The 23807-nt window shown below is 37.7% G+C and overlaps 2 protein-coding genes and 1 long non-coding RNA gene across 5 annotated transcripts in view; 1 reads left to right on the forward strand and 2 right to left on the reverse strand.

Annotated features, from left to right (window-relative positions):
- Nucleotides 1-16: 16 nt before the first annotated feature.
- LOC108065193 (uncharacterized) lies at nt 17-1506 on the reverse strand. Of its 2 annotated transcripts, XM_070215760.1 has the most exons (4): nt 944-1506; nt 353-873; nt 231-297; nt 17-173 (listed from the first exon to the last, which is right to left on the reverse strand). In XM_070215760.1, exons 1-3 carry the CDS (start codon nt 1410-1412, stop codon nt 244-246), a joined length of 1044 nt encoding a protein of 347 aa, XP_070071861.1. In that variant the 5' UTR covers nt 1413-1506; the 3' UTR covers nt 17-173; nt 231-243. The 2 variants fall into 2 exon arrangements, with proteins under 2 accessions (XP_070071861.1, XP_017008606.2); XM_017153117.3 differs by having other exon boundaries at nt 18-297; nt 944-1504.
- Nucleotides 1507-4767: 3261 nt separating this feature from the next.
- On the forward strand, nt 4768-6514 carry LOC108065171 (uncharacterized). The gene is made up of 3 exons (XR_011418535.1): nt 4768-5302; nt 5602-6142; nt 6203-6514. It is a non-coding gene; the product is annotated as an uncharacterized lncRNA (long non-coding RNA).
- Nucleotides 6515-9705: 3191 nt separating this feature from the next.
- Nucleotides 9706-23807, reverse strand: part of hid (head involution defective) — a 28652-nt gene continuing 14550 nt past the window's right edge. For both annotated transcript variants that reach the window (XM_070214404.1, XM_017153121.3), the window contains exons 2-4: nt 14858-15368; nt 13906-14218; nt 9706-12092 (exon numbers count right to left, since the gene is read on the reverse strand). In XM_070214404.1, coding sequence (XP_070070505.1) covers nt 12012-12092; nt 13906-14218; nt 14858-15368 — 905 coding nt within the window. In that variant the 3' untranslated portion in view covers nt 9706-12011. The remainder of the gene's footprint in view (nt 12093-13905; nt 14219-14857; nt 15369-23807) is intronic.

Consider the following 23807-nt stretch of genomic DNA (forward strand, 5'->3'; position numbering starts at 1 on the left):
TGCTTATTTTTTATTTTTTTTTATTTTGATTCTTTTAAAATAATTTTCAAAAATGGCATTAACGCCATTTCGATGTTCATAAGAAGTACAATATTTTTTGTTTTTACATACGATTTAACAAACATGAATTTTTTTATATTTTCAAAACAAATGTTTATTAGGCAACCTTTTAACTGCCAATAGAATAGTTTTAGAATTTTATGTTTCGCATTAACTGACAAATAAATTACCCGAATTTGCGTATTAAACACTATGTTTATATACTTTGCATATAGCAGAATTCGGGATATCTGCCAACTGGGAATAAAATGGTTTAAATATAATAAAAAGAAGAGCATTTTGTTTTACTTACCCGTTTTTTTAAATTATCCACTTCCTCTTTGGTTTTCACTTCCAAAGATAAAGAACCCACTTTACGACGCGCGACATCAACAAGGTAGGTCAAATATTCATTGGAAAGTTTAGTAGATTCTATAAATATTGCTAAATAATGCAAAACTTTGCAGCTTTCAAGCATATCGAGGAGGCCAATATTATCAGTAATGTTACTGATGTATAATGACTCGAGTTTTTCCGTGTATTTCGTGATCCACTTAATCCAGTTGAAGCTTTTGTCGGATAAAACAAATACTTTTCGCAGATTTGGGAAAAATGGTAGATCTGTGACCTTCTTGACAATCAATTCAAATTCTTCAAGAGCCGAACATGTTGATCCTTGAGAATAAGTCCCGCAAAATATTTCGTCACACTCAATGAACAGATAATCAAGTTTTTTTAGAAAATGGCATATTTGCATGATATCGACTGGACACTCTTTTCTTCCTCTTTCAAGACTCAGCCTCTCCAGATTAACCAAACGCTGAACTTTGTGAACTAGTGTAATCGAACAAGTTTATTAGAATTTCTAAGCACATACATATGTTTCAAGACAAGTTAAACATACCGTTTTTCTCGGAAAAATCAAGAAGATGTAAATTAGTTAGGTGAGGAAGTTCCTGCAGGGCGGGGTATAAAAAATCATCCTCATCCCGCCTCATCCACAACTGCACCGACGTCAGACTCTTCATGTTGGGTATGAAGTAAAACGGCCATAAAGATCTTGCTTTCAGGACAACTGATTTCACATTGGTACAGTAGCGCTCAAGAATTTGTAGCATTGGGTAGCTACCATCTTCGGCAGTTATACTCATAACAGCGGAGCCGCAAATGGGTAACACACGAGAAAGATAATCATTTTCAGTTTTGCATTCAGTAAGCTCCAGATCTTTCAGCTCCCGCTTACAAAAGCTGGCAAATGATTCGCCGATGTAATGATTGCTTTGGGCCAAACTCAGTCGATCTTGATAATCCAGAGATTCAAATAGAAGGTCTAGAATTTCCTGAGGAAAACTTGTGATATTTGCGGTTTCCATTATCTTAGCTTAACTTTTTTAATCGACAGCGTCTTGAAAAGGAAATGGAGGTCCCTAGAGTTGATATCTTCGATGATTCGATATATTTCACCAAATTAGAGGTGGAAACATCGATGAATCGATGTTTTAATAAATTTTGGAAGCGTCTATGTTTAGCCTTTATCATTGATAGGGGGATTCCCTAAACTGTTGAATTGCTGAATTGTTGAAAATTCAACAAAAAATTTCAGCAATTAAGGGAACGACTCAAAATGGTTCCTGTTGAATTTTCAAACAGCTGTTATTTGTTGAAAAGTTTCACGGAACTTAAAGCATGTAAAAATTGATTTATTATTGCTAGTTACTGTCTAAAAGTGTTACCAAGGTAAAAAGAACCACAAATATGCTTTCTAAGTTGATTTTAAAATAAATAATGCGTACTGGTGATACTAAAATGTTACAGGGTTGCCACGACTTTTAAAAAAAGGTGACAACTCTGGCTTTTCAGCAATTCAACAAAATTTTCAACAGCCTCGAGGCTGTTGAATTGCTGAAATTTCTGAAAGTTGACTTTGTATGGAGCAGCTGATTAACAGCTGACCAAAATTCAACAATTCAGCAATTCAACAGTTTAGGGAATCCCCTTATTAATTTTTTCCTTTTTAAATTTCTAGCAAAATTTTTTTTAATATTTTGTTAAACATTTACTGTTCTGTTAAGAATTTTTTAAAGTTAAAATCGGCTTTCACCCAGAGCACATCAGTAAGAATCAGTTGCGATCTTAGACAGTCGTGAAACTCCGATGTCCATGTCCGATGTCGTGATCTGAACAGCAGTTGCACATTAAAACATAAATAAGGGGAATTTCATCTGGCGAAACTGTTATTATCCCGTTATTTTTGTAACTAACATAACAACGTCTTCGCAAGTGATTTTCTGATAACAACAAACTGAAAGAAATTAAAAATTAGCCATTAACAAATGAAACAAAATACAACTTTTATACAACCAATTGGTTTATGAACGTTTCTAGAGTGAATATTCAAATTTGTACAGTTGCATCAAAAAACCATCGCCTGACGATCGCAAAACAAATTTCGTCAAATTTGGATGACGGACCTTTACCTCCTACTTCAAATTACAACAGCGATTCTTTTTCAATTGCAACGCAAAAAGATCTGATCCCCTTCCCAACGGGAGGAAACATGATTGGGAACTATTGCAAGAAAATTTCAACAACTTTTAACCGTTTGGACCCTGTAAAGAATTTATATCAGCTTTCTCGCATTTGATTCTTTGACTATATGCATACTTCTTATTCGATATTGTTAAACAGTATAACACTATAAAAAACCCCTTGGTTTATGTTGTGATGAGCACTGATGGATCAGTGATCAAGTGTGTCCTGTTGTACGCTCATGATACATTTCGATGATGTAAAAGTAAAAAATATATCAATCAGTGCACGCGCAATTTAAAATAAAATATTTTTCCTGTCCCCGCAACTGAAGCACTGCTCACAGCTATCGTGGATACATAAAAATCAAAAATGGCTGTACAATTATAAATAATTCCACTGAATTTATGGTTTTTTTTTACATTATTATGTTAATTAGATTCGAAATTTCGACTATCGATACATGCCAGAAGCCATGTATCATGTATTTTTACGTACTATTTTTACGCTCACTGATGCAAAATTCTTGCATCATCTGCTGAACGCGGCCAATGTTTTCAATAAATGGCCTTTGTGGAAAGAGCGCATTACTTAGAAATTTGGGGACGGCATGGACCTAAGAACCATCTGTTTAATAGGATGTGTATGGACCTTAGTGGGAAGCGGCTATATATCATAAGTGTGGGCTTATTACACCACAGTTGTCGGCTATTTAGCTTTTTTTTGTTCAGACTATATGGTTCTACGCCAGCTGTAATGAGCAAAATTGTAAAACCCATTAGGCAATCCTGGATTTATTTTGTTTTGATAGAATACTAGTTGGACCGATATGTAAATAGTCAAAATTTTATCTAATAGCGTCTTCTCCATAGAGTTCATCTGTGTGAAACGGTTGGAATTTTTTACATATGTGAAACTCGTGTTCCCACAGAGCCACATCCACTTGAAAAGCAGTTGTTCATAAGAAGTGTAGAAACATCGATGTTTTCAAAAAAAAGAATGATTTTTCTCAAAATAAAGGAAGGGGGAACAACCCGACTACTTTTTATTAGGTTGAATAACACAGTTCGCAAAGAAACGGACAGACGGACATGACACGATCGACTGATGCAGAATATGTATACTTTTTGTGGTCGGAAACGTATCCTCTACTCCAATGTCAAATTCTGACTGAAATTAAACTACCCTCTGAAAGGGTATAAAAATAAAAGCAGTAAATGGAAAGTTTACATCAGTTTCGCCTTGTGGTTTGATGAGCAACTGCTGCTTAATTTAGCTATTATGAAGTGGTTAATAGGGTCTTCCCACAGAGCTCCACCTACCATTCGTTGAAAGGATGGTCCGTAAGGTTTTGCCGTTCCGAAAATTTTTCAGTTAGTCCGGACTTTGACGGGCTCTTTTATGCGATAGTTAGGCGATGTTATCTCGGTGCAACTCTGAATTCTTTCTCTTGACTGTGAAAATTGGAACGATGACTGCGAGGACAAATCAAATGGCGGGATAAAATTAAATAATGCTTCAGCTCATTGTTTTTTGGGAAATTTTTTTAATTATTTGTAGTTTGTTATGGGCGGAAAAGCATTCGCAAACAGGTTGCTATGAGTGGGCCAAAATTTAAGCTGCGTACGAAAAGGTAAATGTTTGCAGCGAAGTCTCAGAATATGTTCTGCAATTCGTAAATACCAACTAATATTGATTAAAAGTGTATTATGTATCCCTATAAAGTTACAAAGTTGCTATAAATGACAAATTTGATATATTAATATTGGCTAGGCAGAGACGCAATAAGAGCGGATTGTAGGGTACTGGAGGTTAGGCTCTCCCCCAATTTCGTATGAAATATGTTATATAAGCTCAGATATGTTTTAAACTGTTATCTAATGCTATTTATTGTATTATTCTAAAATAAGATTAGGACAACGCAATTTTACGACAGTTTTGCCGAGTTGAAATCCCCCTTTTTTATGTTGAGTTGAGCAACTGCTCTTCAAGTCAGCTGTTATTGGATGTGGATGTGGATGGAAACTCTATGGGAACACGAATTTCACATTTGTCAAAAATCCCAACCGTTTCACACGGATGGACTCTATGGGAAGAGGTTATAAGTGGGAATCAGAATTTCACGTTTGTCAAGAATTCCAACTGTTTCTCACGAAAGCACTTCTGAACGTGCATAGTTGATTATCGATAACAGTATGTATGTTTCATTTCCGGACCTCGATTTTCAGCAGTTTCCATTTCCTCCTTAAAGTTTTCTTGAAAATGAGCGGCACAAAAAGTATTTTGGATTTGCCTGCAAAGGTTCTTTGGTGTATATTTGGAGAACTGACTCTCCATGCCAAAATCCAATTGGCACAGGTGCACCCAATTTTTCGAAATGCATTCAAACACCACATCGGTCATCAATTTCAAAGCATAAGAACCGGGGACTTGCCCTTTGAAGCGTGGGCTATCATATTGGAAATATGCGGTTCGGACGTCATCGAACTCAATTTTATAGATGCGAAAGCGGAAGATCGTCTGGTGAATTTGTTTGGAAAGTATTGCAAGAACTTGGAAGTCTTGCAGGTGTTATCTGAGTTTGATGGCGGCGCGGCCAAAGACCTGGTCTTGCAACACAAAGAACTCCATACGATCACCTTGAGACTTCCCGATCCAAAAGAAGCCATTGACGCCATGTTAAATCTTCCAAACTTAAGGCATTTATCATTGCAAATTTTTTCCGGAAAAGGAGGTACGTTTTTTAAAATGGAAAAATAACAAGTATTTTTATTCTCCATAAATTGTAACTATTTATCGTGTCAGTACCTACAATTACAAAATGGTATGTTTCGATAATTACAACGAAATATTCTTTATAGGGTCGAAAACGCTTCCTTCTACCTGTTTCCAAATTTTACTCGACGAGTAGCGGGTATACAAATTATAATCGAATAAAATATTTTTTAGCATATTGTAAATATATATCCTTAGTTAGTACCTCAACTTCAATCAATTGAAACCTAATTTTCTTTGTATTTATTGTTATTTTAGTTCCTAACGTACAAGAACTGCGTGAATTGGAAAGTTTGGAATTACATTCTTACAACCAAAAAGAATTCATATGCCTGCGTGATGTGTGTCAGACACTACCAAGTCTTTCGGAGTTGACCTTGTTGAACTTTAAAATTCAAAGTCAAGGGTCAGAGGAAATGTCTACATCCATTGAGTACCTTCAGCTCTATGGTTGCGAACCCTAGAAGAAGTCCCAAAGTTTCCAAATCTGCAAAGACTATGGATGGTTGATCTTCATTTTCATATTAGCAACGAATGCAACTTCATTAAGGCACACGCGGAAACCCTCGAGATGTTGATCTTTTATGCCAAAAAGTTTTCAGACACTAAGTTTCTAGAATTGCTTAGTTGTGCAACAAATTTGCGACAACTATTTCTGGTACTTCCTGATGACCACAAATTGTCTCCCGATTTCGCTGCATCGTTTATAAAAATTATAAAGCAGAATGGCGCTATTAACAGAAGTGGTCCTTTTCTTTTGCTAACAAATAGAAATCACTTTGAGGAGATGCAACGGCTAGTGAGTTTAAACCTTTTTAAAAATTTTAATATTTTGAAAAAACAATATTTTGTCTTTTAGTTTAATGAAACTCCGGACTCTACAATCGTGGCAGTGGGATGGCGTCATCACATTTTTCCAACATTCTATTTTGATTAGAACATTATTTTATTTGAATTCGACTTTTTTTTTTAATATTTATCTACTGAAAAAAACAAAACAATTTTATTTAATTAAAAATAATTTATCTAAACCGTTTCAAAAATATATATTAAGAATTTAAATAGTTATGGCCCGTAAACGAGATATGGAGCCCACTACTTTTAAATGTAAAATACGGTATTAACAAAAACGTTAAAGTAAAGTAATAAATTTGTTTTTAATAATATTAAAGCTTGGCAGTTTGTCATATATTTTGCATTAAAAAAGTATGGATAATAGACTGCGATTCCCAATTATTCAGAAAGTTCAAGTGCAAGCAGGCGAAAAATCGTGCACATACTAATAAACATATGAATAAAAAACCATTACCTTACGAGTGGTAACGTTATTTCCTCACCGTCTACTTCCTGAGCTCAAAATGTGAAGTCAGTCCTCTAAAAATGCTTGTTTTACGTATTTAATCAAAGGGGTCCTGGCTGCAGGTTTGCGTAAAAAGGTTGTAAAATTATTATGAAATGCCTGTTGGCATGCAGGAAACACACTTCACTCGGAGTTTCAGCCATTTTCCGACCGTATTCGGTCCTGGACAAATGACCACTTATCAACGTGTAATGAAATATGGTGCATCTGCTGCCATAAAAGACAGTCCAGTCCCAGTTGGCGCCTTTGTCCTTGGATGGTCAACCTTTTGTCCTGCTATGGCATGTCGTATGAATTATGTTGATGGCCCCCAGACATCCCACCCCCTCCGTCGTGCGGGTCTCATTTATTACATTTTGGCTTTTTGACAGATTGCTAAGCGTAGTAAGCGTTTCCGCACTAATTTCCGTGTCCTGCAACTATTCGTTGTCTGGACGGGTTTATGCAGATACAGAAAATACTTTATCATAAAATAAACTTCTCATAAAATTCTTATATACAAAAAAATTGTATCTATTTTGTAGAGATTAGGAAATTAAACTAAAATGTAAAATACTAACGTTTGGTAAAAATTTTAAGACTTTTTCTAAAAAATAATATACCTACATTAATTTTCTCAGAGTGTAGATGTGCCGTATTAAAAGCCAAAAGCAAATTACTCATCACATCAACGGTCAGCAAGGGTCTCCTGTTCTGGTGTCTTTTTATTATGTATGCCATGTACAAGGATTTTAATAAATCGTTCGCTACCATCTACGAGTATCTATTCGTCTCTCGTTGAACATCCTTTCAGCCTGGACTTCCCGACTCTCTCGGTTTTTATTAGTTTGTCAATAAAGTGCCAAAAGACGTTGATTATGATCGCCATATATTGCCTCTCTGATGAGTTATCCAGCTGATGGCCTGCAGGCCAGGAAAATTTACGAGTTTTACTCAAACCATTTCTCAGATATGAGAATGTTTATTTCCTTCCGTTTGCCATACTTCTTAACAGTTTCCCCTGAATCCTCGGGAAACTTGTCCTTGTGCTTCCTGCTTTCCTATTTCTGCAGTGACATGGGCTTATCACTTTTAAGATACGAGCTAAGTTGGAGCTGAGTAAATACCATGGCGCCTCAGGCACACAAAGTAAACCGGACCCTTTTAGAAAGCAAATCAAATTCTGGCATTTTAAAATGAATGTAAATGTCCAATATTATTTAATTGGACGAAACTTTTTTATTGCTGTTTATAATAGAGACCTTTAAAATAAGGGGCATCTTAAATACACGACAAACTGGCAACAAATAAGTCCTAGGATTTATTTAAACAAATTATTGATAAAAAATTTAATATCGATTTATTTATCCTTTCTCCGGCTTCAAAACATGTGGCAAAATGCACATGTTACCGGCAGGTTAAGGGGGTATGGGAATTACATCGCAGACAAACGAGACAAGTTTCTTACATTTGTGTGCATGTTCCATGAGCCACTTATATGCATCCATACCTGTAGGTTCTTGGGAGACAGGGAGGGATTTGTTCTCCACGTGCACTTTGTTATAAATATTTAATGCATTTTTGCTGCCCGTGCAGTTCACACAACCAACGGGGTTAAGCTATTCGAAGTCTGGGAGTCTTTCTCCTTTAATGAAATTAACTTTTTCTTCCTTCCACTTTTGCTAAAAACTGATATAAGCATATGGGCAACACTCTCAATGAGTTTTATTTATAATTGAATTACTTTTAAGTGACTTTCAAGTGGCGAATAGTTAAGTAGGATACAACTTAATTACAACATATGAAAACATTATGCTAGGGTAAGGACAAAATCAAAGGGATTGGGAAAACTTTCAAGGATGGTAGGGTGAGAAAAACCATTCAGATGAAGGGTTAAGTTCGAAGCTACTGTTAAGTATTTATGGTTAGGTATCATTATAGAATAAAGTTAACCATATTTACAACCACAATCTCTAAAAACAGCAGGCAGTTAATTACGTTTAATTCAGGGATAATTTCCAATTTCCACAAATGTTATATAATTTTAATAAATGGAATAGTTTGCGGTGAGTTTTTCGGGGGGACTATTACTTCCCATAAACTCTGCCAATAAATGACACAATGTCCTGCTTCCTTTTGTTTATTGCAGTTGGCAGGTGTCGAACCGAAAAGTAATTACTATAAACCGAGAGAAGGGAATGGGACTATTGATTAGTTTTGTTTAAAATGTAATTGAAAACTTGTATGATTTCGAGGCTCCGATTAGCAGTCGCTATTCAATATTCGTTCAGGCGAGACGGACACGCGCCTGAACTCAATGAAAATATTAGATTCAGATTAAATATGCCGTTTTGATTGACACTTGCATGTGCCCGTGATTGAAGGTGGAAACGGATGTCATGACCGCTGAGCCTGAGATTTTCGGGTGGCCAGGTTAACATAATTGCCCAGCCTGGTGCCGCGTTTCATTATAATCGTCGTCATCGCCTGCTTAAGCCGTTAATAACCCATCATTTTTGTGTCATGACCAACGTGGCCTAGTATCCCGTTACCAAGTCGCGTGGCGCGGCTGGCAGGAGCAGCAATTATGGCCACTTAATCCGCAACCACAAGAGGAAAATAAACTACAAATTGGTTTAGGCTTTCGCTCGCTTACTTGCCGCCTAAGTGGCCAGCATTTGCCATTTAAATCGGAAAAAGTTCTCTCGCACGCACACTTCACCCCTGAAAATTGTCGGAGAGGTGTTCTTGTTCAGGGGAGGAGAAAAACCAGCACGCAATGATTCATTGATCGTATACGAAAATAGTTTCCAAAACTGCCTGAAAGTAGGCCTTTTAAAATTTCTGTTATATTTGATCGGTGTAAAATTCATGTAGAAATCTATACGTTTTTACTACCTAAATTTTTAAGAATTATTTATTGCTGTTGTTTCTGTATCGATTTTTTAGTTTTAGGTACTGTCTATTTTCAAATTTGTCAATTACAGCCTCCGCCAATCCCTGTTTTTCCATTCAACACTAGATTTTTTATTTGAAATATTTTTTATTTTTATTTGTTTTGTAAATCTTACATAATATTTATGCGCTTTTTTCATTCACACATACACATAGATGTATCATATTTATAATTTTTGTTGTCTTATGAACATATTCATGAGATCAGTAATGATATTTATGTATATTAAAATATTACAGCATAATATAAAATGTACAAGTAAACAAATGTGTTCTGCGTTCGAACATAAAACTAAAACATAAATGTTTTCTTAAACTGAATTGACAAAATTGCAGAATCAAACTTATGATTGAAGTTACGATATATGTATAAATGTATAATATGCGAAATACACGTGTTCATAGACAATTAGCTGTCACTGTTTTGGCACCAAACAAAATTCTATACAAAAAATGGCATTTGATTCTATGATTCCAACTGCGCTATTTACAAGGTCGAGTAAAGATACTTAAATTTAAAAACGGATTAAGTCGCATTGGGTCAAAAATATAAATTTTTTGTGTGTCGTTCTGATTTTTTTTCCACTTGCTTCGTTTTTCTTTAACTTTTTGTTCGAGTATTTACGGCAAACCAGAAATCTTATCGACTTCTGGGCGCAAGGCCATAAAACTTTACCGAGATCATTGTGAAAACTAATTAGCAATAAACCGAAGAAGCGGCCAGGATAATTCCCCAACTGACATCTCGGTTCATTTGATGCAAAAAATTTACAAAAATAATTTTTCATTGGGTATGGATGTAGTGTTTCTGTTTTGTGGTTATTCAAATTAAGATTGATACATGTGTACGAGAAGAAGTTCTATTGCGATGCTGGGAATTGTCTGGATTGGGACTGGGGATTTGATTGGGGCTGTCACTTAGGCTACACAAATAATATTGCTTTATATACAAATAAACTCGTGTCCGAAGACAGCTCAATAAACTCACTAAACCGACTTAAACATTCTAGAACGTAGAACTAAAACGCTTGGCGAACTTAAGCCTAACCTTTTCATTAATTTTTGTTTCTGTTTCTCTGTTTCACTTTCTGCTTTTTATAACATTTCTCATTGTAAAAAACGGTTGATGTATTTGTATTGTATAAATCCATGAGATCAATGCGATTTTTGGGAATTGTTTTTTCTTTCTTTTTGATTCATTTTCTCTTATTATTTTCGCTATGTTTGCTTTCATGTCACGGTATTCGATTAGCATTGAAACGCCCTGGAAATTCGAAGCAAATAGTGAAAATTGCCTATAAAGTATGTTTTCCTCTTCATTTCTTTTTTAACTTTGGCTAGCTGTGGAGATCAATTTTCATTAATTTCCATTGTGAGAGATCATTGATGTGCATTCCAAAAAAGACTGTGTACGAATGGGAAAACCATCTCTCTCTTGGCCAAGTTTCATTCGTTTTGCCATCAACTTCCTGGGCGTGGATCTTAAGACTACTATATTGTGAGACCAATTTGAATATGATGATGAACAAACAATGACAAAAAAATTACAAATAAACATAAATCATAAGAAATTTAACTAAAATAACATGACATAAACCGTAGACACAAAACATCACAAAAATGGCATAAAACTATATACAAAATTAATTTAATGATTTTTCATTCATTTTTTTGTTGCGTTTTCTCTGATTTTCTTTTAACAATTAAAGCTAGGTGTGTGATTTTTTTGTGGACTTACATTTAAAAAATTCTACTAGTTAAACATATTTAAAATATAATTTTTGTTTTGCTTGCAATTCGGAATTACAAATGCGAAGACATTGAAATTGCAGTTTACCTTGCTCTACAATATAAATAATTTTGTTTGTGGTTAACGAAAATGCAAGTGTGGAAATGATTAAATGCGAATCAAAGATTATCAAAAGTGTCTCAAAAAGTTGGCAGTTTTATCTTTTGCTTTCTCTTTTTTTTTGTACTTGTATAATTTGTAAATATCTCTCAAAAGTTGTACAAAAATATGCATCAGCAAAAAAATAAGTGTGATTTGAGTCTCTTGCCAGTCTAAGAGTTTTCATTACTTTGAGCAGTTTCAATTGTTCACTTTGAGGAAAGTACTGTTTCGTTTCGTTTCGATTTAGAAATACAAATGCAGTTACCATAGACAGATAGAATATATTGTTCTTGTGTCCCGTCAACCTTCTTAATCTTATGTATGTTGGCTGTGTATGTATATAACAATCCGTTTACGAATTAATGACTTTCTGCTTGCGGCCTGCAGTTCAATAAATTCGTTGCACTTATTACGGTTTAGCTATATCTATGTAAAGATCGGCATATATCTAAAGCGCGTCCCTTAAACACGTCTCCTGCGGTTTCATCGCGCCGCAAAGAATCCACAGCCCATGGCCAAAACGAAGACGGTCACAACAGTTGGCCAAGTGAAGCTCTGTGGTTTCTGGAAGGAGAAGAGAAAAGCGGGGTTTACTTATTTGTCTTACATTTCGCATATAAATTTTTAAACAAATAGCATTTGTTTAAATACAAATACCTCCCAACAACCCAGAAGAAATCGACACATTCTAACCAATAGGTCCCCTGTGTGGCATAAAATATCTAAAACCGCACACGTGACCGAAACCACCCCTCCGAAAGGCCACGAATCCCCCGCCACTCAATCAGTTTGAACCGTAAATCAAGCGAAACTATTGACTCTCCAGCGGATGAACTTCATGTGGCCTGACCCAAATGGGCGGTCAACTTTTGTCCGGTCACTGGTGTAATTATTTTTCTATATAACACACTTGACTCTCCCCCTGCCCGCATCAATGGTTATATAATTTACACCATTTATTTGTCCAATACTCCACGCTTCAATGGTTGCAGTGTGGCACGTGTGAACGATGAGGAGGTGGTGGAAGTACAACCACCAAAAATCCCACTGACCACCCCACACATTGATTATGCAAATTTGCTTTTCTGCTATTTTTACTCGAATTTTGGGATATATTTTGGTAGGACTTTTGCGGCTTTGTCGCTGCGGTTAATGGTATGAAAGGCCATCGAACATGTGGCCATATTTTGATTCGATTTCTGGTGAGAGGAGATATTATTACGAATTAAACACGAGGACTCGATGTTATTTTGATAAAATAATGAAAATTATATGATAGAAATGATATAAATTTTGGAAACAATTAGTTGGGATACATGTTACTAATTTATTAAGAAAAACTGCCATTAATTTTCCCCCCTTATCAGCTATGTAGAATATTCCAAAGTGTGTATGCCTGTACATTTCAGATTACGGAATTTCTCACGCTCTCATTTCGCAGCTGACGAGTCTCGGATAAGGTCAGATCCCAGCGGGCCGAGTGAGCCGCCGTTTAGCTTCCCGATCGGCCCGCAGCTTCCCCAAGGATGAGCCCCCACAAAGCGATGGGCGATAAGAACACCCCGACCAACCAGACCAGACCAGTCCCAACATCAATTACAATAAAAAAAAAACAAATCAAAGTGAATTGGAATAATAAAATATAGGACTGAAATGGAGTGGAAATGGTATCAGGTCCGAGTCGATGTGTGTGTCATGCGATTGCGATTGAATTTCTTCCAGTTTGCATATTTTTCAATTGCGCAGGCAAACGCGCAACGCAAGAAACTAAAACTAAAAAACGCGACGCGTAAAAAAGTGAGCTCAATGAGGGCCGTCGTCACAAAGGCCCGACTTAGGGGGGATATATATGGTTATATAGAGGCGCCTGCCTTGATTAACATAAAGCGAGGCGGGACGAGTGGAGAGTGGAGACAAGTGACATGAGCGACTCTTTCTCTCCGCACTGCGCAATTAATTTTTATCACACATTTAGCATGTGCAAAAAGTGTTATACACACTCTACTAAATACAGATACATTTGCCAGCGTATCTCCCATCTGAATCTGCGACTCCTTTCGCGTGTGGCAATTTGTCATTCTTGGCGCGTATTTTTAGCACTGCTCCTCCGGTTGAGCCTTTGAAAAATGTTTGCCACGTGCCACGGCTTTTGAGGCAGCAAGAGCTAGCAGAACTAGCAGATGTGTAAAGCCCCGAGTTAATGAACTCCCCAACTTATCTCCTCTTGTTATTCTAATTGCTGGATGGATGGATAGTTGGGGGGAGTGACTCTTTGGTATAGAAGGGGCCTGGCAGTTTGAATTCCTTTCTAAATATATCCACTATTTTATATATTATTATTTAAATATTTTAATATTAATTGATAACCATTTCTTACCTTCTTCTCAGCCTTCGCCTTTTGCCGCTTTTGCTCCCGCTCCACCTGTCGCTGCTGACTGATGTGGCTATTGGTGGCACCGCTCTCCTCATGGGATGAACTATTGGGCTGGCTTTGGCAGACTGGATTATTATTGCTGCTGCAGTGGCTATTCGAGCTCTTCTTCTTCCGGGGTGGAATGCGTCCATTGAACTCCTGCAGGCGCTCCCGTCCGGCCGTAAAGTTGTCGTAGCGATCGCCAAACTCGTCCCAACTGGTCTCATGATCGCTCTGGTACTCGCGCTCATCCTCGCCTGTCGAGGTCAATCGCTTGCTGTGGGAAGAGACACATAATGGGGCACCATAAATATCGCTGAATATATAGACGAGTGACTTGGGAACGTCATGAGCAATTATCAGTCGGTTCGGATTTGTATAGCACTGTATGTATGCCTCTTCTCGTGTGTGCGCATAATCCAGCGACAACTTTGCGATTTCATTAATTAAAAACTTGGCGTAGTGTCATGGGAATTGGAATAGGGGTCTCGGGCGGGACGCGAGGTGCTCAGATTGCGGTAAATAATCTTGCTATTACACACGGTACTTTATTTCGAATCATTTGCAAATAGCTTGGGTATAGTTGTCTCTCTGAAGAATGTGTCTAATCAGTGAAATGAAAGCGAAGCAAATATATCACTTAAACTTCCTAATAGCATTATTTCTTAAACATTTTTAAACTGCTTACTAGAATATAAACCTGATCATCTTTATAATTATTAAAATTTTTTTTTCTCAACCTCAGACTATCATATAATATTTTCCTGATTTTATTATTAATCCAAGTTTAAATCAATTATCTCTTGGTCATCTATCTATCTTGCCTCCCACATTTTCGGGAGCTCTTCGATCTGAATCTGTATTCGCATCTCCCAGGCATTTTACCGTTTGGCACCCTGGATTGCTGGCTACTCACCGTCTGGCCGCATCCGACTGGCTGCGCTGCAGGCGCATCTTGGGCGCCACTGGCGCCGACAGGGGCGTAGATGTCGACGAGAGGGGGCTGTGGATGTGGCCGTGCCAGCCGAAGGCCGCCGACGAGGTGGAGGTGCCCGCACTGCCCGTGTTCGGAGTGGGTGGCGGCGTGTAGGCGGCGTAGTAGGGACCGCCCATCCCGAAGGGCGCCGAGTGGTGGGGCATCATGTGCGCCGACTGCTGCGGATAGCTGTGGCTGCAGTGCATCGGCGGCGCTGACTGCGGTGGCATTGGCTGCGGTGTCGATGGCGCCGGATACGACGGATGTGGCTGCGGCTGCTGCTGCTGCTGCCGGAAGAAGTTGTACTCCTCGCCGGAGGAGAAGCTCACGCTGGTGCGGGGAGTGCGCGGGTGCGGATTCGGATTCGGGTGGCCGTGGGGGAAGAACACATCGCCGCTCGTGAAATTGCAAGAGGGGCTCGGCGGCGGTGGATACTGGAAGATTTGCGGGGCTGCAAGAAGAAAGGGAGAGGTTTAATAATTAAAATAATATTCGGTAAAAAATATTTCATTATTTATAATCAGTAATAATGGGTATTTTACACGTCAAAGATATAATGTGTATATTTATAGGTATTTTAAATATTTTAAGTTTATCTGAAAATGTTTAAATTTGTAATAAAATGTTAAATAATGTTTATATAAAAAAAAAAAATCCTATAGTTTGTAATTAATTCTAGTAGAATAAAATTAATTCAGTTCTTAAAACAATTATTAATTTCTACAGTTACCTACAGTTTGCAATAAGTTCTAGTAAAATAAAATTAATTCAGTTTTTAAAACAATTAAAATTAGTTCACCCTTTTGATGTTGCACTGTGTACTTATTTATGCCCGTAATAAAGATCACCCGACAATGGATGAGGTAAACAAAGGTGGCATTGGCCGGGTCTGGAATCAAGACGACTTGACTCAGTGACAATGTAGGGAAGTGTCTAAGGTCGGGGCATCGCATTGTCTTGCCAACTGCCACTTAGCCGACTGACTGTAAAACCTGCAGTAATTATGGCAAGTCCTCTGCGATCATAAAGCCGCCCATAAAACGATCTGGTAGCCCCCACCAGTTACAGGCTTCAGTGCACATTAAAATGGAATATCTTTATATGCCGGTGCAGCAGGAAAACGCACAAAATGGTGTTTTTAAGATAAATGTACGAATAAGATGTCGATGCACATGTTTAATGGTTTTTGCAGTCCCTTAATTAAGTAATATTATCCAATAAAACTAGTCATTAAAGGTTTACTTCGTAAATTGATATGGAATATTTCGTAATTTGACCAACCATCAATAAAAACGGATCCAACCATCTTATAACTTCCTAAATACACATTTTTCATCGCCGATTCCCCTTTTTGAAATATATCCATGAACAATGGCAAACAATATTCCACTTATTCGCAGCGCTAAGTATCTTACGATCCGCCTGAAGATACATTTGTATCTCGGTTGTTTACACGTCATTGCCGATTCTCGGGCTCACTTGCTCCTAAGAATTTTTTCGTTTTTTTTTTTTTGTATCTTTGGCAAACATTGCTCTTGGCATCCACTTGAGTGGCCCAACTTGAAAAGTATCTGTATCTGCCAGTGGGATCTTCCAGCTTGAGCATCATTTATGCATGTAACGAAAAGCGTATCTTTGTCTTCTGTTTGAATTCCCCTTTTTTCTCCACTTGCAATTTCATGCAAATCGACAACAAAAGCGTTGATAGGTAAATGCGCTGCTAAGCTGGCCACTTGATATGCGCATAAATTGTGAGCTCCCCATTAGTTGGGTGTACATTTTCATCTGTATGATTTCTTAATGTTTACTTACTTAAAAAGCCATTGCCCAGCGACAAATGATTGATTGTAATGCAAAGTTTATACAAATCGCCAGCAGCCGGCGGCAGAAGTACGAGTATCTATCTTACCGATTACCCATTACCGGGACGGCAAGAATGTCCGACAATCTAGCCGATACTTCCATCCATCTGTCTGCCTCTGCCTCTTTGTCGGTGGTCAGTTTGCAGATACACAATAATGTCACTCACTGTCAACCTGCAGGCGACTAATTTGCAATTTGACCCAATAGCCTTGAACTCGAAACGAATCGAAACGAGCCCACAGCTGTTGCGTTTGCAGTTGCAGTTGCAAGAGCGCAAAAAATCTGTATTTAATTGCATGCCAGGCCAGGCCAGGCCAAGCCAAGCCGATCCGAACCGAACCGAAGTGAAGCGAGTTAAGAGCCACTCCTTTGCCGCAGCCTTAGCATCTGTATCTGTAAGATACTGCCAGGCATTTGAAACTAGTTTGCCATGCAGTTCGCTGGCTAGCAGCTGAGGTAACTCACGTGCGCTCACCGCGCGCCATCGCAAAGTCGCTTTTAACCTTGAAAATCTGCCAGCTTCAGAAACGAAGCGAAGCCAACGGCAGGGATCATTATTGCCTGGCCAACTTATATAACTAGCCATGCCATGGCGATGCGGGTACACCGAGAACAAATGCCACCACAATTCTTCATCAACTCTGAACTCCTTTGATTATGTCCTTACAGTACTTAAAATATTTTAGGGATATTTTTCTTAGTAAGATTCGATTTATTAAAGGTAGAAATTTTAGATTATTGATGATTATGATTATCAATATTATCGAACCGAAATTGTCAAAGTATCGAAAATATCGATAATTTTTAAGCTCTAAGACATTGCTTTAACCTTTGTATGATTATTTCCTTTTTTTCTGGTACTTTATTATCAAGATAAAGATCTTAACAATAGGGAACAAAACATTTCTCCCCGTGTACTGCCTTTATGATGAAATTGACGAACCACAGCCAACGCCAAAGCCCGATAAAAATGTTATTACTAATTGCAAATTGTGTGGAAAATTATTTACCAACTCATTTCGTTTGCTATCGCATTTACATATGAGATATATTTTCATTCGGTGCTGGCACAAGCGGTGTAGCGTCAATGTAAATTATCCAAGTGATCGGAAAGCGCATAAATTGCCATGGGTTACTAAACTGTGATTTAATCTAAGATCGGAAAAATACGTAAGCAATACTAACTAAACTGTGATTTAATCTTTGCTTAAGTGGGAATGTTTTAAATTCTCTAGTAAAAGGGTGACTTGGTTTAACCAAGTTTATCTGTTTATTATCTAAAATCTCAGAACAAATCATTTTGTCTGATTTTTTGTACTTGATTAAACATAATTCAATTAACGCCTAATAATGCCAATTAACTTTTATATTTCGTGTTTATAATTCACACTTTAAATAGGTGTTAATTAAGGGTCAGTTATTATTTCTGTTTTGTGTTTTAATTTGGTTAATAAATTCTTAATTTACCACGCAGAGAAAAGTGTTAATTTGTCAATTAAATCCCGTTTTTAGTAGTTTTCCATTTAGAACATTAATTTATTCATTAATTAAGATAATCACTTTTACAAATATTCGTTTTCGAATATTCAAGATATCTAAAAGGCGTTTCCTGGCCATCTCTATAAGGTAGCTAGGTCCGATCATTTACACCTCAACCATTTTTATGATCACAACTCAATGCGGGTACTGCAGTTGTTGGTGACGAAACGTGACCAATTGTTGGGAGTATTGTTTTTATTCCAACAGCGAAAATATGTGCAAAATGTTTAATTGAATTACGAGTACCAGTCGCATCTGGACAGAACAACGGAGACTGAAAAAAAAGCAATTATGTGTATAATTCACTTTAATTCTCCATCGGTTCTAGGCGATGTTGCAACCATTTCTAAGGCCGCTGGGCAGCAGCTGACAAACATCAATCAGGCAAAAGTTTAACTAAGCAGAACGCCTCAGAAAAAGCTCAAGAACAGCTCGGAGGCAGCGGAAAAACGTGAAAAATGCCTCGCTTTAGTTGCCACACAAAAGAACAAATCGTCGTCGGCAACGTTGAAGTGCATTTTTAGTTGTGCCTTTGCAGTTGATTGCATTTGCAGTTGCAGTTGCAGTTTTCTGGTGTACCCGCAGCATATGTTGCTCATTATAACCTTGAAGTGCTGGCTGAATGCAAAAAAAAATAAGAAATATATATAAGAAAACTACACATAAAAATATACTAGAGTCACCGCACCGCACGGGCAAGTATGAATAAATACGAGTACGGGTTCGAGTACTCGTATCTCTGGCAGCCCAACTCGAACAATTGCGTCGCACTTCGGAATCGGCGGTTAAACGAGTTTGCAAAGTGCGAGTTCTATAAGTTGGTCAGTGGAACGGAATGGGAAATGCCATATGGATTGGCCAGATATCGGGGAAGGAAGTTATAACCCTGCCAAGATATAGGAAGGAAGTTGTGGCTGGAAATGAGATGCGATCACAGAGTTTTTAAAATTTGAATACTGTAGAGATAACTATTTTAAAAATCCTCAATATTTGTATTATTTGTAAAATTTAATCTTGAAACTAATTTTCCCAAAAAGATTTCTTTAAATTAAAATCACTCACTTTTTAAGAACAGAAGTAAGATTATTCCAGATTAAACTGGCACAAAAATCATTCAAAAGAAATTTTATCTTCAATCAGCCAGTGAAGTAAACAACATCGAAACACAACTTGGATTTATTATCCCTCATGGATTCACCCAGCAATCTCATGTTTCATTTTTGCCATCAAAACTCCAAGCTGTTGAATCTTTCAGCAAACTGCAATCTCTTATCCCAAAATTTCGAGACCCTCAAAGCAAGCGGCAACTTCACTTGACATTGACATTTATTGATGAATATTTAATTTAAAATTAAAGAAAAAAAACGGAATCGAAACAAGCTCAAGATGACATAACAAAGGAACACTCCACACCGAACTCCATCTTGGGGTTAAGCAAAGCTCAAGATTACAACATGAAATACACGTCGGAGACCTGAATAACTTGGCCAAAAAAACATATAAAAACTCATTTTACAGTTAACTCAAAACGCCCACACACGAAGAGGAAGCACAATGAGCTACAACAACCAAAAACAGTTAATAAAAATCCCACAAAAATTACATTTGAAGTCGTTCATTTAAGGCGATTTGTCGTCTGTCACGATGCGAGATTACTAATTTGGTTGGTCAACTCACATTTCAGTTGATCGTCTGTCACCTCGATTTAATTAGGCAACAGCTGCCGATGTTTCCCCCACAGATGAACGGTATATTTACTCATGGCCAAGGCAAGTGACTAATTAATGGCTCTTCAGGAAATTGGTAGAGAATTCGGGAAACAATGCCAAACTCCTGATTAAGAAACTCCTTGTTCTGGGTTCTCTATATATGACAAAAGATTGCTTTCTGAATGCCTTTTTGGGGCTTGCACAATTCGATCAAGCTTTTTTGTCTCGAACTGCATGTCAATCAGGTGTCGATCTATGTACGAGTCTCAATCTGTAGATCAGACATCCCGCTGATAATTACCAATTTTGGTAAGCCGCTAATTAGCCATTTTCGGAATGCGAGAATTTTGTAACAACCAAAGGAGAACGGTACAAAATATGCGGAAGCTAATGACAAATTTGGGAATGTCCATGATTCATGTGAAAAAAAGGAGAAAGTCTCCTGAGATGTTATAAGGATGATTCTGTGATCCAAAGCAATTTAATTAATTTGCGTAATGCCTTTAAAAACAAAGAGAAAGTTTCTTTGTTGATGATTTGGCAAAGCCAGATGGATCAAATTCACGCTTTAATTTGGTGGGAATCCAAGAAAGCAAACAACAATAAATATTATCAAATGCATTCGTGCGTCAGCAGAATGCCTGATAATAAAGCCTAAGGTCAAGAGTATAAAGAAATTAAATCCCATATCATCGGCAATTCTAATTCTAGACTTTGATGATCCAGTTAGGTTCGCATCGCAGTATGTTAAAAATATTTGTAATCTCCGCGAGGCAAGGTTGCAAACAAAACCGGGCCAGCCAACACGCAAACAATTAGTGAAAACATAAAGCTAATATGCAAGAATTTAATTAAATATTTCAGGAATTGCAGTGCCGTTGGAGAACGGCTTTAAAGAATGAGGAAACCCTTTGAGGGACAGCTGAATAGAATTCCGAAATTCTCCCACCCACTTGGCATTCTCATTCTTTGCCAATTTCCATGAGAGCATTTTCTGGAAATAGCTCAAACGCTTATCACGACAGCCCAGCTAAAACCCAAAACCAGGGAGCGATAGAATGTGCAAGCTGCTCAATATTTTATCAGCGACAGACAAATGCAATTTTTCAATTTCCTCTCTTCACTCCGCACAACAAAAGGAAAACAGCTTAAAAGGCTATAAAAAGCCAAAAGGAAAATCAGGCATAAGACGACGACGTTCGCAAAGAACTTATACGATGCACATCGATTGACAGGAAACTGAGCGAAACACAAGTCTTTGGTCTTTGCAGTTGTTTGCATATTTTCCGGCGATCCAGAGGATTTTCCGGAGGAAGCATGTGTTTGGTGTGCAAGAGGAACATTTCGAAAATGGGTGGGAAAAGCAGTAAAATTTAACTGACTGAATCAGCTTGAAATAAGATGAAAGAAATATAAAATTGCCTTGAAATATGGATAGAAATTTAATATATGGTAAACACAGATTTTTTATAGACCAGAACTAAATTATGGCTTTTTTAGAGTTAAGACTCGTTATATTCTTAACTGTTTTAAGTTACATTTTCCCAACTTCCGCCCCAAATTATGATCATAAATTTTGCCATCGCCATATAAACAAATTTTATTTCTTTGCAACGACCAAAAATCATTTAGCAGTTGATTAAACCGAATCTCCTCCCAGCACCAGGCTGCAATTAACAACGTAAATGCGAAAATTTCAATTAAACAATAAATAAAACTGTACGCCAGCATTCGATCAGATGCAACGCAATTAAAATAATTAAAATGGAGGAAAAAAATACGAAAACTGCAGCCGCAAAACGGCAAACTGCACGTCTCAACGGCCGCGGCAAAAAGTTATTAATAAATGAATGGGAATCGCATATGCGACTGGGCCAGACTGGGTGTCTTCGCTGCGTCATCCACAACAACCACTCGGAGCTGGCGTGCCCGAAGGGTTATCTATACTCGATCCACCAATGCACCCCGCCAACCCACCAACCCACCGAACCACTGAAACACCCACCCACCGACTGACTGCCTTTGGCGTACACAATTACACGAGCTTATTTGTTGATTTAATTGTCGTTTGGCACTTTGTTTGCACATTTAGTAAGCGCATTTGATTTGTTTACCGAAGAAGTGGATATTGATACTCGAGAAGCGAAAAAATAGGAGGGGTTCTTAAATGGTTGGTAAAAAATCGACACTATCGATGGTTTGTGCCAATAATCGATACTATCGATAGTACTCAAGTAGTAGTATGTTATTAAAATGTTATTAAATTTTAATATATTTAACTCAAAGAATTCCCCTAATTTAAACCCTTAAAAGCTACATAACTCTCCCAGCGCTCATTAAAACTTCCTACCATAGCCGAGAAAACATTTCCCCTTTGGGAATCGGAGAACACCTTCTTCCTTTGAGAGCTCATCGCGAGGAAAATTTGAAAGTTAACTGGTGTCTGGAGCGTTCGCCAGCTTGCCAATTATATCAAGTAGCCAGGTATGCTGTCTGCCGTCTGTTTTTGTGCCGAGGAGTATATCCTGTTCTTAGTTTTCCGCCTTTTGATACATATCCTTTTCCACTTCTGCCTTGAGCGTGTCGCACAAGTTGCATTGTCCTTAGTTGCTGAAAAGGAGTCGAGAGTTGTCAGCGAAGAAGGGGTTTTGCCTGGCTTGTCTAGGCTCAATTTCATAACAAAAACTTGAGCACGTTCTATCCCTAGCCCCCTGCCGCCCCCTCCCCCTCTACAACCCAACTTAACCCAAACGCCTCAGTGCAAACAATTTAGCACGGCCTCAGCGGAGACTTAATCAAAAGCCAACTTAGGGATCCTGGCAGACTGTCGTCTGAGCCCGATTCAACCGACTCCCGACGCTTATAGTGCCTCGAAAGTGTCAAGTTTATACCTGCATTCAGGTAATATTTTTTCTTATTAGGCAAAGTGCCTGGCGGCCATTTAAACTTGAAAACTGTGTAAAGTTCATTGCGCTGAATGGTGTGAAATGTAAACAAACTGGAGATTGTATCTCTTGATGCCTTGCTTGAATAGTTGGAGCAAACTGAAGACTTAGCTTAATTAATTATAATTCATGGAGTTTTGAAAAAAATCTAGTTTTAGAAGTCTTTTCACTTGTCTTGCAATCCTCAGTTGAAAAATGTGTTTCACAGCTGGTTCCACAAGTTTCCTGTTCCCCAACTACTTTCCGATTTTATGAGCAAATAATATTTGAGCAAAGATTTCCGATTCCATTGGTCGCAGCTGTTTTTCGGGCAGATCATCAAAAAATCTTTGTGTCAAATTTATGAAGGCAGTAAAAACGTATAAAACACTATGCTGAAAGACAAAAGAAACCATAAAAAGCAGTTGTCTTTAATGAAATGAAACAATTACCAAAGACGCAGCTCAATAAAAACACAATATACAGAGGAAAAATAAAGAAATCGTTAAAAAGAAAAGAGGAAGGCAAAAATTCACGGTCAATGTAAAGGCAAAGCCGTAATAACAACGAAAAATGCAAAAAATAAAGCAGACAACGAGAGAAGCTGAAAAAAGCAAGTAAAAAACGAAAAAAACATGGTATAAATCAGCTTGGCAACAGGCCAAACAAATCGAGATGCAAATTGCGATGATGAAAGCGTAGGAAAATCCTCCTTTACCATTCTCCTCCCCGTTTCCCGCCCCTTTTGGGTAGGCTGTACAAAAAAAAAAAAGAGTTCAAAACTTGCGGTTAATCGGAGCCCTAGTGCTCCCTCTCTTTCTCCTGGCACATCCCTCTCTCTTTCTGCGCAGCAGT

Source organism: Drosophila takahashii, chromosome 3L, assembly GCF_030179915.1.
Source record: "Drosophila takahashii strain IR98-3 E-12201 chromosome 3L, DtakHiC1v2, whole genome shotgun sequence".
NCBI classification, from domain to species: domain Eukaryota; kingdom Metazoa; phylum Arthropoda; class Insecta; order Diptera; family Drosophilidae; genus Drosophila; species Drosophila takahashii.